The sequence below is a fragment of the Crocuta crocuta genome, unplaced genomic scaffold (genome assembly GCF_008692635.1).
Source record: "Crocuta crocuta isolate KB4526 unplaced genomic scaffold, BGI_CrCroc_1.0 scaffold68, whole genome shotgun sequence".
In the NCBI taxonomy this organism is placed as follows: Eukaryota; Metazoa; Chordata; class Mammalia; order Carnivora; family Hyaenidae; genus Crocuta; species Crocuta crocuta.
This window is the reverse complement of record NW_027532426.1, coordinates 717778-732603: the sequence shown is the minus strand read 5'-3', so window position 1 is coordinate 732603 and position 14826 is coordinate 717778. Positions and strand designations below refer to the sequence as shown.

The 14826-nt window shown below is 56.1% G+C and overlaps 2 protein-coding genes across 4 annotated transcripts in view; both read right to left on the bottom strand.

Annotated features, from left to right (window-relative positions):
- Positions 1-1443, bottom strand: part of CUNH17orf113 (chromosome unknown C17orf113 homolog) — a 9794-nt gene extending 8351 nt beyond the window's left edge. The window contains exon 1 of the mRNA XM_077779112.1: positions 113-1443. The gene's annotated coding sequence lies outside the window, so the exon portion shown is untranslated. The remainder of the gene's footprint in view (positions 1-112) is intronic.
- The window catches only part of ZNF385C (zinc finger protein 385C), a 29312-nt gene extending 17896 nt beyond the window's left edge, over positions 1-11416 (bottom strand). The window contains exon 1 of one of the 3 annotated variants that reach the window (XM_077779115.1): positions 11167-11416. In XM_077779115.1, coding sequence (XP_077635241.1) covers positions 11167-11416 — 250 coding nt within the window. Of the gene's footprint in view, positions 1-3396; positions 3442-11166 lie in introns of those variants that run through there. The other 2 variants (XM_077779114.1, XM_077779113.1) reach the window with 2 other exon arrangements.
- Between the last annotated feature and the right edge of the window lie 3410 nt (positions 11417-14826).

The window sequence follows — 14826 nt, the reverse complement described above, 5'->3', positions numbered from 1 at the left end:
CACCCTGGAGCCCCGCCCGCAGGGCCCCCACCCATCTCCCGCCCCCTGCCGGGAAGCTCCGGGAGGGGGCGCCCCGCCCGGCTCGGGCACCGCGCCCACCGCACACACTCACGGAGACTTGGGAGCCACCATCTTGCGCGGTGGACGCTCTGGCCGCGGTCTCCTTGGGCTCCACTGAGCGACAGCAGCCACTAGCGGTAACCGGGGCGAAGAGGCGCCAGCAGCCGGCGAGGGCCGGGGTGGCGGGCCGGGTGGCGGCGCCCCGGGACTCACCTGCCCCGGCTGTCGCCCAGTGCGCGCTCGGCCTCCCCCGCTGCGCGCGCTGCAGCAGGAACGACGGAAGACGGAGGCAAGACCTCAGGAAAGATGTCCCGCCGGGCCAGCAGGAGGGACAGAGTCATTCATTCATTCATCACGTGCCCCGGTCAGTTCTTAGAGGAGCTCACAGGCGAGAGCCAAACCGGTAGGGCGCTAAGGGAGGCACCCGCAAAAACACTTTGGGACCCACGGGAGCAGGTGGAAAGCCGTAGGTCCGCAGGGACAGTCTGTTAGGTTTCACTGCCGGATAAGTGAAGTTTCATCAGGACAGGGGCATCCCAGGCAGTGGGTGGGCCTGGCCCAAGTTGAAAGTGCAGTGCAGGTTTGCAGTCAAGGCGAGTGGAGGTATGGAGGGGAGGGGGTGGTGCCTGCTGCTGAAAGGCTCTGCAGTGAATACTGGGGATTTTGACCTTCAGCCCAGGTGGAGAACCTCAGGAGGTGTTGGAGCTGGGAGCTCAATCTTTAATCTAATGAGTTATTTGTAATGGGGATGCCAGAAGGGGAGGGCTGGTGGAGAGAGGCGTGGCCTCTTCCTAGAACTCTCAGAGCACAGAAGTCCCTCACCCCTGCGTGGGCTCCCAGGGGAGGGGAGGAGGAGGCGGAGGAATGTGGAGTTGTGGCAGACCATCCCTCCCAGACCTGCAGCCCCAAGGCCTGCAGTGAGGTTCCAGTGACATTGAACTCTGAGGCCTTGGGTTGTACACTGCATCTATGAGCCTCAGTTTCCTCATCTGTGAAGTGGGAATTACGGCTGGGTGCGGAGGAGAGGGCAGGACAGGAATGGGTCTGAGGAACAAATGGACTAGGTGTGGAGGCGATTTGAAGAAGGGGTGCCAGGGCACTTGGTGATTTAGTCTCCCCTTCCAGTCCACACAGTCACCCAGAAATGCCTTCCAGCCCCTTCCCCCAATTGGGTACACTTTTCTCCCACACAAGGCCTACGGTACATGTTGATTTGAGGTCAGGACCCTCTCCGGTGGCTTCTGGGAACTCCCCCAGCACCCTTCCCACAGCGCTCCTCTGTGCCACCCACTGTCTGCTGCTGACATTCGCAGTGAACCCTGGCCCCCAGGGCCGCTGGGATGATGCATGAGTCATGTCCCATGCACATACATGTGACCGGCTGGCTTGTGGGTACACTCAAATGAAGGGAGACGCTGCAGATTCCACACCTGCCCCAAGATAGCACCACACAGCCCGACACCCATAAGCCCCTCCCTTCCCAACCCTGGCCAGGGACCGGGGCCCATGTCAGGGACCCACGGCTGGGACCCACTCACTACTCACTACTCACTGGACGGCTGCCTCAAGAGGGTGGGTTACTGCTCTGGTCAAACACAAGCAAACTAAGTGAGTGGCAGAGAAGAGGCCACCCCCAGGGGTCCAACTGAGGCTGAGGCAGGGGCACAGAGCAGGTGTCTAATGAAACAACATCACTCTGGCTGCCCCCCAAGGGAGAGGATCTGGGCAAACCACATCCTCCTGTTTTGCCACCACTTGGAAAGATACACAGAAGAGCATGGGGACACACATGCTGAGATCCGTGGGTGCCCACAGAGGTGGCAATAGGCACAAACGCCAGGCACACACTTACACACATCTCCTCGTGATGAGTCCATCTAGCCACACATCAGTGTGCCTGTACGGAGGTGGTACCCACGCAGACATGGCCAGATACCCATGCTGGCTGGGGGCAAAGGTGGGTCCAGAGGCCATGCACAAGCATGTGCGTACACACCGAGAGGCAAGATCAACAAAGACACACTCAGATCGCATATACCCAGAGAGTCAGACACACGACAACACTCAGACCCCTATGAAGGCATATACACGTAAAATGAAACCACAGGCAGGCAGCGGCACGTACCGTTACAAAGAGATGCATGTACACACAGATCTATATACAGACACATTTACCCAGAGGTAGGTGCGTGCACACACCCTCCCTTACAAAATTAAATACATCAGTCATAAACACAAGCTCATGTAGCCAAACCGAGAGTGTCTCTCTCTCTCTCTCTCTCTCTCTCTCGCCTTACCACAAGTCATAGGGGCAGAGGAGAGGGTCCTCCCTGAGGCAGCATACACACACACACACACACACACACACACACACACACACACACACACACTCAAATAGTAAAGCTGCCCTTCCTATTACAGGTGAAACCAAAACTCGGTGAAGAAAATAGGAGTCTAGGAGGGAGAGAGAATCAAAGGCAGGGAAGGGAGGTGGAGGGGTTGATCCAAGATCTCCTGCCTGACCGCTCCCCTGTAGGCTTAGGATTCCCACCCCGGCCACATTCTCTAGAGCCCCCAGCCCACTTCTGGGTCGCCCAGCACCTGGGATAGGACGGGTTGATGTTACCGACTTCCCTCCCTCCGCAGGCTGGAGGAAGACCCCAACACCTATCACAAGAGCTCTGCCCCAACCCCACAGCCTCCAGCCCTTATGCCTATGGAAGGGGACCCCCCCAAATACTCCTTAAAACGTAATGGCTGTCTCCCTCAGTGCCAGGCAACCCCTGTGTGGAGAGGTGAGCTAGGAGACCATGGATAAAGGTGGGGGGGGGCAGCACAGTGACCCCAGCACAGTGGCTGGACCTCAGTTAGGAGCCACCCAGATTTCTGCCTGTCTCCCTCCGTCCACTTCTCTCTCTCTGCTGAATTAATAACTCCCTTTTCAACACCCCTCCCCACCCCCAGCACACACACAACACTGTTGGAGGCTCCTGGCGGCCCTTTTGAAGCAGCAGAAGGTATGATCTGATACAAGGAACCTCTGGTACAGGCATCTGCCCCAAAGCGTAGCTCCCCTCCCTCCCGCAGAGCGTACCCCCAGTTTCTGAGCTGGCCCTGCCCGCCACCCTCAGCCCTGCCTTCGCTTCCCAGCCAGAACGGGGGCCCCCTGCCCAGCCCTGGACCTGGGAAAAGGCACCAGGAGTCAACTGGCTACCAGAATCTTTCAACAGACAACTTTTGGGGGCCAGTGATAGCCAGACAAGGATGGGGCAGGGAGAGGAGAGACCCACCCTCGTCTGCGCCCCCTCCCCACGCTCTGGCGGCCTCAGCACTCACCCAAGAGCATTCTCTGCCTTTGGAGGCACTGTGGAGCGCCGTCTGAGGAGCAAATGAAACCAGCCTGAGAGTGACAGAGGGAAGGGGTGGGGATGTGAGGGACAGGAGGGGAGGGCGGAGGGAGGGGCTCCTCTTCCTGCTGGAAAGCGGCGGGTGCAGGGCCCTTTCTCCCCTTGCCTGGAAGCAGCTGCCCGTTCCCTGGTTTCTCCCATTCCGACCAGGGTGAAAAGCACAGGGCACCTCCTGACCCAATGGTGGAGTCAGGGGCAAATGTGGGGACTAGAGACAGGGGGAGGCATCCATCCCCCCTCCTCCCGAGAGTCCCTGTCCAGTGCCTCTTGTACTGACGCGCAGAGTTGACCTGCCCTACAGACCTCCAGAAAGGAGACCCCGCCAGCCACTTCTCAGCCTGCCAGAAGGTTCCTGCTGGACTTTGAAGCCCTGCCTCGGGGCTTGCTGCTCCAGGAGCCCCCGTTGTCCTGTCCAGCCTTACGCATCCTCTGCCCACCATCCCCTTACACTGACCTCCTTTTGCTGAAGGGGAAACCGAGGCCCAATTTCATCCCAGAGCACTGGCCATGGCAGTGGGGGAAGGGAGCACAGGCGGCCCGCCCCTCTTGGTCCAGTACCTGGACTGTTGGACCTGCTACCTGGGCAGTGCCAGGTGGGGTGGGGGAGGGGTCACCTGATCAGTTAGAACTTCTGACACCCCTCCCCTGCTTGCACCTTTCTCTACCCCTTAGTCTCTGTTTCTCCATTTGCTCCCTCCTCCCCTTCCACTTCCTGACCCAGGGCCAGCTCTCTACTCACCTGAGCACCTGTGGCTGGGAGGGGGCAGAATGGGGGAGAGAAGGCAGCCAACCCCACAGCTGGATCCCATGTGGCATTCCAGTCCTAGCGCTAGCCCCCCACCCCCTCCAGCATCCTGTCTCCGCCAGACAATAACCTGTAATCTCTGGAGCAGCCGGTACAGCCGGCAAAGGGTCTGGGGAGGGCTTGGCAGCAGCAGCTCCCGAAAACAGGTTTGTTAGGAAGAGGCTCTGGGGGAAGGAGTTGCTTGTTTGGGGAGAGGAAGGAAACTCAAGCCCAGAGCTAATTAACCCACCCAGACACAGACGGAATCTTTGTCTTCTTGAGGGCAGGGATCTGAGCTAAGCCCCCTAATTCTCCACCCAGACAACCTTGCATTTCCTGGTGGTCCCAGGCGGGGGGTGGGGAAGTGTCTGATGGTCAGGTTCACACCTGCGGGAGGCAGCTGTGATGGCTGTCCAGAGACAGCGAGGGGCACTTCTGTCACCTGCCACTTAAGGAGAACAGCAGCAGGAGGTATTGGTTAGACCGCAAGAAGAACTTCCCAGTGGCCTTGGGGGAGCAGTTTCTCTGAAACATGCACCCAAAGGCCTCGGGATGGATTGAGGGGCACTGAGAAGGACTCAGCAGCCCAGGGAGATACTGAAGGGATGGGGGCACAGGCTGGAGGGCTTCTGGGCTTCCTGATGGGACTGAAATTAATCCATCTGCGAGGAGTGGGGGGTGCAGAGCTCATCAAATTGGTGACTCAGGCGTGACCTGAGCTCAAGGTCTTTGATCTCTGAGGCTCTGAATGCAGCAAGAGGCTTGTGCAGTCAGAGTCAGGGAAGAGATGAGGGTCTGATTAGAACAGGAGTTAGGAGAGGTCTCGGGGTGCAGGGCAGGGGACAGCGGCCACCTACCACTCTGATCCCTCCCTGCCCCCAAAGGCACAGCATCTTTGCCCTGAAATCCATTATAGTCTGAGTTCATCTCTTGTTCTCCTGTCCCCCTTTGAGTCTACCTTGAACTGCCCACCCAAGGCCCCCATGGCCCGTTCAGAACTTAAGTGATTTCTGAAATCACCTTCTCTCTGCTCTCGTGTCAGGTTGCAGTGCTGATGGTGGACATGGGGGTGGGCCCTGAGTTGTGTGGCTGGGTCAGTCCTGCCAAGAGAAGGGAGGGACAGATTGGCTTTGGGAGGCTCCCCCTCCCCTCCCCAGCTGGGCGAGGCCAAGGTGGAGCTGGCTGGCATCCCCCCCGTTTGTCAGTGGAGGATACCAAGGCACAGGGCAGAGGAGAGGCCATGGCTTCTAAGCACCATGGGGTCATCTGAGAGACAGTCTACCTTCTCTGGACATCCTTTGTCCTCATTCTTAAAACATTAAGGTCCAGTATCTCTTAATACGTGCTGCTCTCCTCTGTAGCAAAGGGGGTTGGGGGGTGGGTCAGACATGCTGGGATCTGAACCCAGCTGTGTGACTTTGGATATGTGGCTTAAACACCCTGAGCTCCAGTATCCAATGTAAAGTGAGGGCTGGGGCACCTGGGCACCCCAGTTGGTTGAGCCTCTGGCCCTTGGTTCTGGCTCAAGTCATGATCCCAGGGTTGTGGGATTGAGCCCCGTGTCAGGTTCGGTGCGGAGTGTGGAGCTTGCTTAAGATTCTCTGGGGCGCCTGGGTGGCTCAGTCGGTTAAGCGTCCGACTTTGGCTCAGGTCATGATCTCACAGTTCGTGGGTTCAAGCCCTGCATCGGGCTCTGACAGCTAGCTCAGAGCCTGGAGCCTGCCTGAGATTCTGTGTCTCCCACTCTCTCTGACCCTTCCCTGCTCACGCTCTCTCTCTCTCTCTCTCTCTCTCTCAGAAATAAATAAAAAGCAATTAAAAAATTTAAAAAAGATTCTCTCTCCCTCCGCCCATCCCCCACTCGTGCTCTCTCTCAAACAAACAAACAAATAAATAAAGTGAGGGCTGAATGTCATCATCCACTCGTGGCTTGGCTGTGTGAGGAGGGAAGGCCTTGCTGCACGTGGCAGAGGTTTCCAGACAGCTCAGGTCCTAAGTAGATGCTTACGTGTTCCCTGTGCCGGCCCAACCTCCACACTAGCGGTTGGGGCTACGAGGATTGAGCAAACCTTTCTGTAGATGTTCAGGAACCACCTAACATTGTTTAGGGGGGGTGTGTGTGTGCATGCGTGTGTTCCACAGGATCACTGAGTTCAGCATCATGGGGGCAGAGGTGCCTGGTGTGTGCGTGCGTGCATGCATGTGTGCGTGTGTGTGTGGTGGTCCATAGGATCACTGAGTTCAGTTTCATGGGCGCAGAGGTGCCTGGTGCCCCTCCTCCCCACCCTGGAGGAAGAAGGGCAAGGAGCTGGGGAAAGATGGCTAAAGACACATTCCTGAAGAATGAAAGGACCCTGCTGGCCTGTGTGAGACAGGTGGGCAGAGCATGGGCAGGGGAAGCTGTGGAGGCGCCTGGAGAAGGGAGTCGGGGAGTGTGGGGTACCTGCCATTTCCCCATCCCGTGCCCTGTCCCAAGAGTTCGAGGCTCCTCTAGGTGTGGCTGAGTAAGGACGCCTCTGACCCAAGCATGGGGAGGTGACTCAGAGAGGGAAGAGTCCCTGCTTTCCCCTCCCAAGGATGGCCTCAGGCGCATGAGCGGGAGAGGGTCCCTGCCTTCACTGCCTGCGACGGCCTGTCACTGTGCAAGCCGCCAGCCCCACAGACCCCTAATCAAAGTAACAGCTCCAGGAGCCTCCCAGAGCGGCTGTCCCGCCCCCACACCTTCAGCACCTTCCCAGCTGCAGGCCTGAGACCTCATGTATCTCGGAACAAAGCAAGGTGTCAAAGTTCCTTCTGCTTTGCCTCAAGCCTCTTGAAAGTTTAGGTGGGACTCTGGTTTTCCCAGGCTGAGGCCTCCCCACTCAGCTGCACTCGAAGGGGTCTCTGCTCTGGCCCCGTCCCCACCAAGGGCTGGCAAAGGCCTTCAGGGTGCTTGAGGTCTCCTCGCCCCCACCCCTCACCCGCAGGGCCGTTGCTGGCATCCGCCTATCCCACCCCAGCACTCAGAGAGCCAGGGAGACCGCAGAGATCCACGGGAGTGGGTGGGTGGGTGTTGGGGGGTCATGGCTTGAATTAGGCTCAGAAATAACGAGGCCAATGGAGAGCAGGTTCTTGGCTGGAGCCCCTACATTCCAGGGTTCCCAGAAATCTGAGGACCGTTCATCCCAGAAATCTGAGGACCGTTCATCCCTGCCCTAGGCACGGCCATCCCTGTCGCCTGCTCCCACCGCGCTGCTCACTCCCTCCACAAGGCCGTGAGAAAGGTCTGGCCCCATGGCTGTCTCCCCCTCTAGACTGTTTCTGCCCAAGGACAGGCACCAAGCACCTCTCCATGCAGAATCCCGGCATGGGCCAGTGCAGACGGATGACCGGAGGGACAGTGTCTCACTTCCCATTGAATAACTGGAGAGGAGTACCAGGTATCATATTTCCCGCTGTCCCAACCCCCAATCCTATCCTACCGAGAACTCGGGTGATGAGGATTGTGGGAAGAGGGAAGCCAATCAAAGGGGTCCCCATTTCCTTGGGCAGTCTGCCTCTGGCCCCATGTGGCGCTGTGGCCTTTTTTCTCACACTCCACCTGCTGTCTCCAAGTGGGCATGGTGGGCAGGAAGGGAAAGAGGGAGGTTTGTACCGTGGGGCCTGAAGAGGCCATGCCAGGGGGCAGCCACGCAGGACTGGCCTCCCCCACCCAGCACTGCCTCCTCCTTGGTGCCCCCTTCTGATGGTGGAACTGGCCAGCACAGCATCACCTAAGCTGGGGTCATCCTTGGCGCCTTCCCTTCCCACGTCCCTCAGCTACCAAGTCCAGCTGGTTCTGCTACAGAAAAGACCCCAGAATCTGTTTCCCTCAACCCACCCCCTTCCTTCTCGTGTACCCCCAAGTTTTATCCTTCTGCCTTGCCTGAGATGTCTAAAAACACTAACTACTTCTGCTCCAAGCCCTTCGGTGACACCCATCACCTTGGGGACAAAGGCTAAACATGCAGCCTGGCTGTGAGACCCTCACAGGGGTTTCTGCTGACCTTCTGCCACACTGGCCACATGGCCAGCACTTTCAGTGGCTCCTGGACAGCCATAGGCCTCAGACCTCCCAGCACTTGTTCTAGCTGTTTCTCTGCCTGGGATCCCTTTTGGGTCTCCAAGATGCAATGTCAATGTCACTTCTCTGAAGTTTTCCCTGACTTCTGTCCATTCACTTCTCCCTCTGACTTCTCCAGGCTCCGTACACCCACCTCTTTGAAGACTGTTATTCTCTTGGACAAACTAGTCTCTATGTGGATTCAGACAACTCTTTTTTGACAGGCAGGTATGCCACCTTTGAAAAATGTGAATTCCCAGGCACATACTGTATGTTCTCAATTACATGCAAAATCTAAAAAAGCCAGTCTTCAGACTGTGCCCAGGCACCTCTGTCAGTTAAGCATCTGGATCTTGATCTTCGGTCAGGTCATGATCTCACAGTTCATGGGTTCGAGCCCCACATTGGGCTCCACACTGATAGCATGAAGCCTGCCCGGGATTCTCGCTCTCCCTCGCTCTCTCTCTCTCTCTCTCTCTGCCCCTCCCCTGTGCACCCTTTCTCTCTCTCTCAAAATACATAAATTAATTCAAAAAAATTAAAAAGCCAGTCTCACAGAATAGAAATTACAATGATGGTTGTTAGGGGCTGACGGGTCAGAAAAATGGGGAGATATTGGTCAAAGGGTACAAATTCCCAGCTTTAAGATAAATAAGATCTGGGCATCTAATGCTCTGCGTGGTGACTGTAATTAACAATACTGTCTGAGATACTTAAGGTGAGAGAAGATGTTAAATATCATCAACACAGGGGCGCCTGGGTGGCTCAGTTAAGTGCCCAAATTCGGCTCAGGTCATGATCTCACAGTTCATGAGTTCGAGCCCTGCGTCGGGCTCTGTGTTATCAGTGGGGAGCCTACTTTGTATCCTCTGTCTCCCGTTCTCTCTCTCTGCCCATCCCCTGCTCACATTCTCTCTCTCAAAAATAAGTAAACATTAAAAATGTTATCAACACATACACAGACATAAGATGCAAGGGGATGGAGGTGTTAACTATCCTTATTGCAGATATGTGCAATTGTTTGGCAATGTGTATATCAAGTCATCACATTGTGCACCTTACACTTACATGTTATATGACAATAATACTTCAGTAAAGCTGGATAAAAGTGTCCTCCAAACATCAGCTTGCACATAGTTTCTATAAATATCTAATGAATTAATGAGTGACTTTTGAACTCAGACAAATATATATACACACACACACTCGAGAAACATTCATACAGTCAGATACATTCTTACTCAGAGTCACACCGTTGGTGTCCAGCCCCGAGCGCTCAGGTGGACAGCAGTACCAGCCGTCAGACCATTCCCTGCCTTTGCTTTATGCAGTGACCTCTGCCTGCACTGTCCCTCCTTCCCGTGAGCCTGTTCCAAAGTTCAGCATGTCCCCCTTCCTTCAGGAGGCCTTTCCTGGTGTTCCCAGGTATAAGTACCCTTTCTCCTTTATACTCACATGTGGCACTCACAACACTCATCTGCTTTTTTGTGTCTGTCTCAGACCAAAAGACAGACTCGATCCTGGAGTGGAATAGTGAGGGGTGGGACCAGGATTTGTCTCCAGCACAGCAGGGGACACAATGGGTGACCCATGACTATTCACCAAAAGAACGGGCAGCCTTAGGGCACCCGTTAACCCTTAACCTTGGGTGACTCAGTCGGTTAAGCATCTGATTTTTGACTTCAGCTTAGGTCATGATCTCACAGTCATGAGATCGAGTCCCGTGTCGGGCTCCACACTGAATGTGGAGCCTAATTAAAATTCTCTCCCTCTCCCTCTATCTCTCTCCCCTACTTACGCTTTTTCTCTATCTCTAAAATGAAAAGGAGGGGCACCTGGGTGGCTCGGTTGAGCGTCCAACTTCGGCCCAGGTCGTGATCTCAAAGTTCGTAGGTTTGAGCCCCACATCGGGCTCTGTGCTGAGAGCTCAGAGCCTCTGTGTGTCCCTCTCTCTCTGCCCCTCCCCTGCTCATGATCTGTCTGTCTCTGTCCCTCAAAAATAAATGAATGTTAAAATATATATATATATATGATAAATAGATAAAATGAAAAGGAATAAATAAAAATGTAAGCACAGGCAGGCTTGTTACGGCTCTCTGGCAAAGCTGCCAACCTGGGCTGCAAGGTGGGTTTCTGGTGCTGCCTCCAAGAACCAGGCAAAAGTTCTGGCCCTTCCCACCTCCCACACTGAGCCTGGTTCTGAACCTTCCTCCCCTGTCAGCCAGCAGTCTGCCTCTCCTTGCTGCCCCCACGGCTACTATGTGCCTGTCAGCTGGAATCACCCTCACCGACTCATTCACCCATTTCCCCCAGAAATCTGCCTTGTAGCCAGCGGCCCCTTCCGTGCTTAGAGCCAAACCTCGGCAAAGTCACCCCAGCCAGGGAGAGGCAGAAATCCCGGCCAGGAGTCCAGTGGCCAAAGGAAGAGAGGCTTCCCTTGCCTGTGCCTCAGCTGGAGCGCTGCACAGCGGAGCCCGGCCTTCAGGGCCCCAGGACGCCCTGCAGGTGAGGCCCTTGCCAGACAGCCTATCCCTGCCAGGGGGCTCCGGATCGGAGAAATGCTGCTTCGGGGTCCTGGCCCCAGAAGTCTCCCCAGGGAGAGCTCCCAGACCCCAAAAAGACCTCAAGAGAAGTCCTCAGCCCTAAAGACCCTCGAAATCCTGGGAGGCCCCACAGAGGGGTGTCCAGATGCAACATAAAACTCTATGGTATCAGGGGGACTTCACACCCCGAGACCCCCTTGAGGGTATTCCGGACCTAAGACCCCACAGAGAGAGGCCACAGATCCTGGGGCCCAGACCGAGGCTGTGGGAGCAGCGCCCCTCCACACTGACCTGGCCCGGCCGGGGTCTTTCCCAAGCTGAGCTGCCGCAGCCGCCTCTGGTGGGCGCGCCCCCCGCAGTGCACCTGGGCCTGGGCAGCCGAGTTCAGCTGGATGTTGCAGACATCACAGAGCGTGTAAGACGGCCGTTTTCTTTCCCGCTTGGGCTTAGGCAGTTCTGGGGGCCGAGGTGGGCACTCAGTAGCTCCAGATGCGGGCGGCTCCTTCTCACTTGGGGGAGATGGGCTCAGTGGCCGCTTCATACCTGAGCAGATAGAGAGGGAGACACATCAGCCAAGGCTGCGTGTTGTGAATACACAGAAGGGGCAAGAGGAGTTCAAGACCCGGAGATACCTGAGCCCCGTGTCCCAGATGAAACTCCCCAGCTTTTGGGCATCCCCAACCCAAGGGTGGCAAAAGGAAGCAAAATGGGGTCCATTTCAGACAAAGCAGTATTAAAATACAGGACTATCTGGGGGGCGCCTGGGTGGTTCAGTCGGTTACGCGTCCGACTTCGGCTCAAGTCATGATCTCACGGTTTGTGAGTTTGAGCCCCGTGTGAGGCTCTGTGCCGACAGCTTGGAGCCTGGAGCCTGCTTCGGATTCTGTGTCTCCTTCTCTCTGCCTCTCTGCCCCTCCCCCACTCACACCGTGTGTGTGTGTGTGTGTGTGTGTGTGTGTGTGTGCACGCACGTGCATGTGTCTCTCTCAAAAATAAACATTCAAAAATTTTTTAAAAAAATACAGGACTATCTGGAAGAATGTCACGAATGCCTACACACCAAGAGGCTGACAGCTGGGGACTCGGCCGCAGAGCCAAGCTCAAGGAGGAAGACCTGGAAAGCAGACAGGGTGGGCACTGAGGGAGAGGCGGCAGTGGGGTTAGGGGAGTCACATGTGCGGAAGCCAGGGCCCTATTCTGGGCCCCACAGCAGGCGCTGACAGTCCTGAGGCAGGCAGGCATGTGGCGCTTGCTGCAGCCGCTAACCAGAGGAGTGACTGCAGAAACCCTACCTCCCTGTGCCCAGTGCCCAGCCGGGTGACATTCACAAACATTGACAGTGAGTGAAGCCATCCCCACCCCGGCCCCACGTGGCTCCAGATGTCCCTTGCTGTGTTGGCTGCCCAGGACCGTAGCAACAGTTGATATTTTCAGTAGCAACCTGGGCCCTGCTGCCTGTGCCTGCAGAACACAGCCTCTCCTCCCTCCCTCCCTCTCTCTTTCTCTCTCATATACACACCCCACCCCTCCATGCCTCTCATCTGTCACACATGGTCTTCCCTTTCCAACTCATGTCTCTGAAATCTGTCTGCCTGACTCCTCAGCCTCTAACTGGCTCTGTTCTGGGGTGGCCGACCCCCTTTGTCACACTGAACTGTGTTAATTTCACTTCCTTCCTACTTCGGTGCACATGTTCTCCGTCTGTGCTGCATACTGGGGGCTTCCTGAGGGCAGGGCCTGAGCCTCCATTGTGGGGACAGAGAATTCCTGAGGTCAGGGGTCTGTGACTTCCTCGCTGCCCTCGGAAGGAACCGACACTGACAACACCTTGGTTTTGGACCTCTAGCTTCCAGGACCGCGAGGCAATGCATTTCTGTTGTTTGGGCAACCTGGTGCGTGGTACTTTGTGGCAGTAGTGCTGGGAAACCAAGACAGGGAAGGTCTGACTCTTGGATTTTGGTAGGTGGCTGGTGTTTTGAGGGCAGCTGTCCCAAAAGCCTGGTGGTGTGGCTGGGGTGCAGTACCAGCGCAAGGCTCCAGGTGGCGCAGTGAACATCGAGCTGGAAGCTAAGAGCTAGGACTCCATACCCCTCCCTATAGGCAGGACCCCACTCCTCAACACTTTCTGGGGATACCAGGCTGCCTCCCCACCCTAAACCACACCAAACCTCCTGGGCACTGTCTGGTGTTCAGAGCACAGTTCTGCCCACAGGGGGCACACTGGAAGGTTACTCCCATCACCTTGTGAGTGACCCGCTCTTACACAGCACTGAGTCCGCACCTGCATTCTGCTCTCTCTCACCTCTAGGTGGAGGTCGTCAGAGTTATGTGGCTGCGGCCCAAGTCTCCCCGCCTCCTCCCACCTCCCAGCAGGAGGAAGGCACAGGAAGAGAGTACCAGGTGCAAGTGTTTTGTAAAGGGCGGGGGGTCCAACCTGCTGGGGGGAAGAGGCTTCAGGGGAACGAGATCTTCCTGGCCATGCCTAGGACAATGACCTGCCCCATCAGTTAGGAGACAGGGGGTTTTGAAATCTCGGTGCAATTTATGACAGTCAGAGGACACAGCCCAAGAGAGCAGACAAATATGTGCCATGGGGCTGATTAAACCCCTGTGATATACAGCCTCTGGGCTCACAGGGCCTGCCTGGATTCCGGGGCTAATTGTGTTCCCCCAGCCAGGCTGCTGGCCTGCTGCGGCCTGCCCTGCTTGACCCAGCCTTCCCAGCTGTCCCCTCAGGAGCCACCCTGCTCCAGCTAAGCTCTGACTCCCAGCCAGAAAAGCTGGAGGGGTGGGCATGCACACATCGGCCTAACCCCCGCCGTGAGCACCAGCAGGCCTGCACCCTCTGCCCTGGCCCCTATAAGAAGCAGCACAACTCACCCTAGCTGGACCTACACTTGGACACAACCTGGTTCACACGTTCTCTTTAACAGAAGAGGAAACTGAGTCCCACGCGAGGGGAGTGGGCTTGTTTTAAATTACATGAAAAGACAGGGGCACCTGGGTGTCTCAGCCATCTGACTTTGGCTCAGGTCATGATCTCACAGCTTGTAGGTTCAAGCCCCACATCGGGCTCTGTGCTGACAGCTCAGAGCCTGGAGCTTGCTTCGGATTCTCTGTCTCCCTCTCTCTCTGCCCCTCCCCCGCTCATGCTCTGTCTCTGTCTCTCTCTCAAAAATAAATATTAAAAAATAATAATTTAAAAGACAAAGTAAATGAAAAGACAATGAAGAGCTGTTTCTAGAAGCTTCCTTGCCTCCCTCTTTACCCAGCTACCCAGGCCACCTCTTTCTAATTACAACCCTATTTATTGAGGGCTTACTATGTGCCAGGTGCTTTGCACATAGGATCTCTTTTAGGCTGCACAACCCCATGAGTTGGACACTATTATTAACCTTTTATCCCACCTTATTGATTCGAGAATGGGTGTTGAGAAGTTTCACAGCCAGACCAGAACCTACACTTGTCTGACCCTGGAGCCCAAGTCCTTAGCCACTGCCCTATCCCACCTCTCCTAATAGCCTGCCAAGCCCTCTTTTGAACTCCTGGGAGGGGCAGGGGGTGGTTACAAATTCTGGGAAGGACTCCTGGGGACACTTGGGGGTGCCCAGCCCCTAACAGGCTGGAGTGCCAGGCAGGGAGGTGCCACACCTTGGCAGGAGGGGGCCAGAGCCAGGGAGGCTGGGAGAGAGGAATGTGAAGAAAGGGGGAGAACTGAGCCCAAACAGAGTTCTGGAAAAGACCAAGTAAAAGCAGAGAAAAAGTGCCTGTGTGAACCCAGGTGTCTGTCTGTCTGATTTGCACAGTAAGGGGGTAAGCTCCCCTGCTCCCACCTTCCCTGAGAGACAGCTAAGGGCCACAGCAGGGAGGAGGAGCTGGATGGTGGAGGGGGCCACCCTCTAAAAGGCAGGCTCACACCAGAGCTGGAGAGCTGATGGAGGCTAGGGTTGC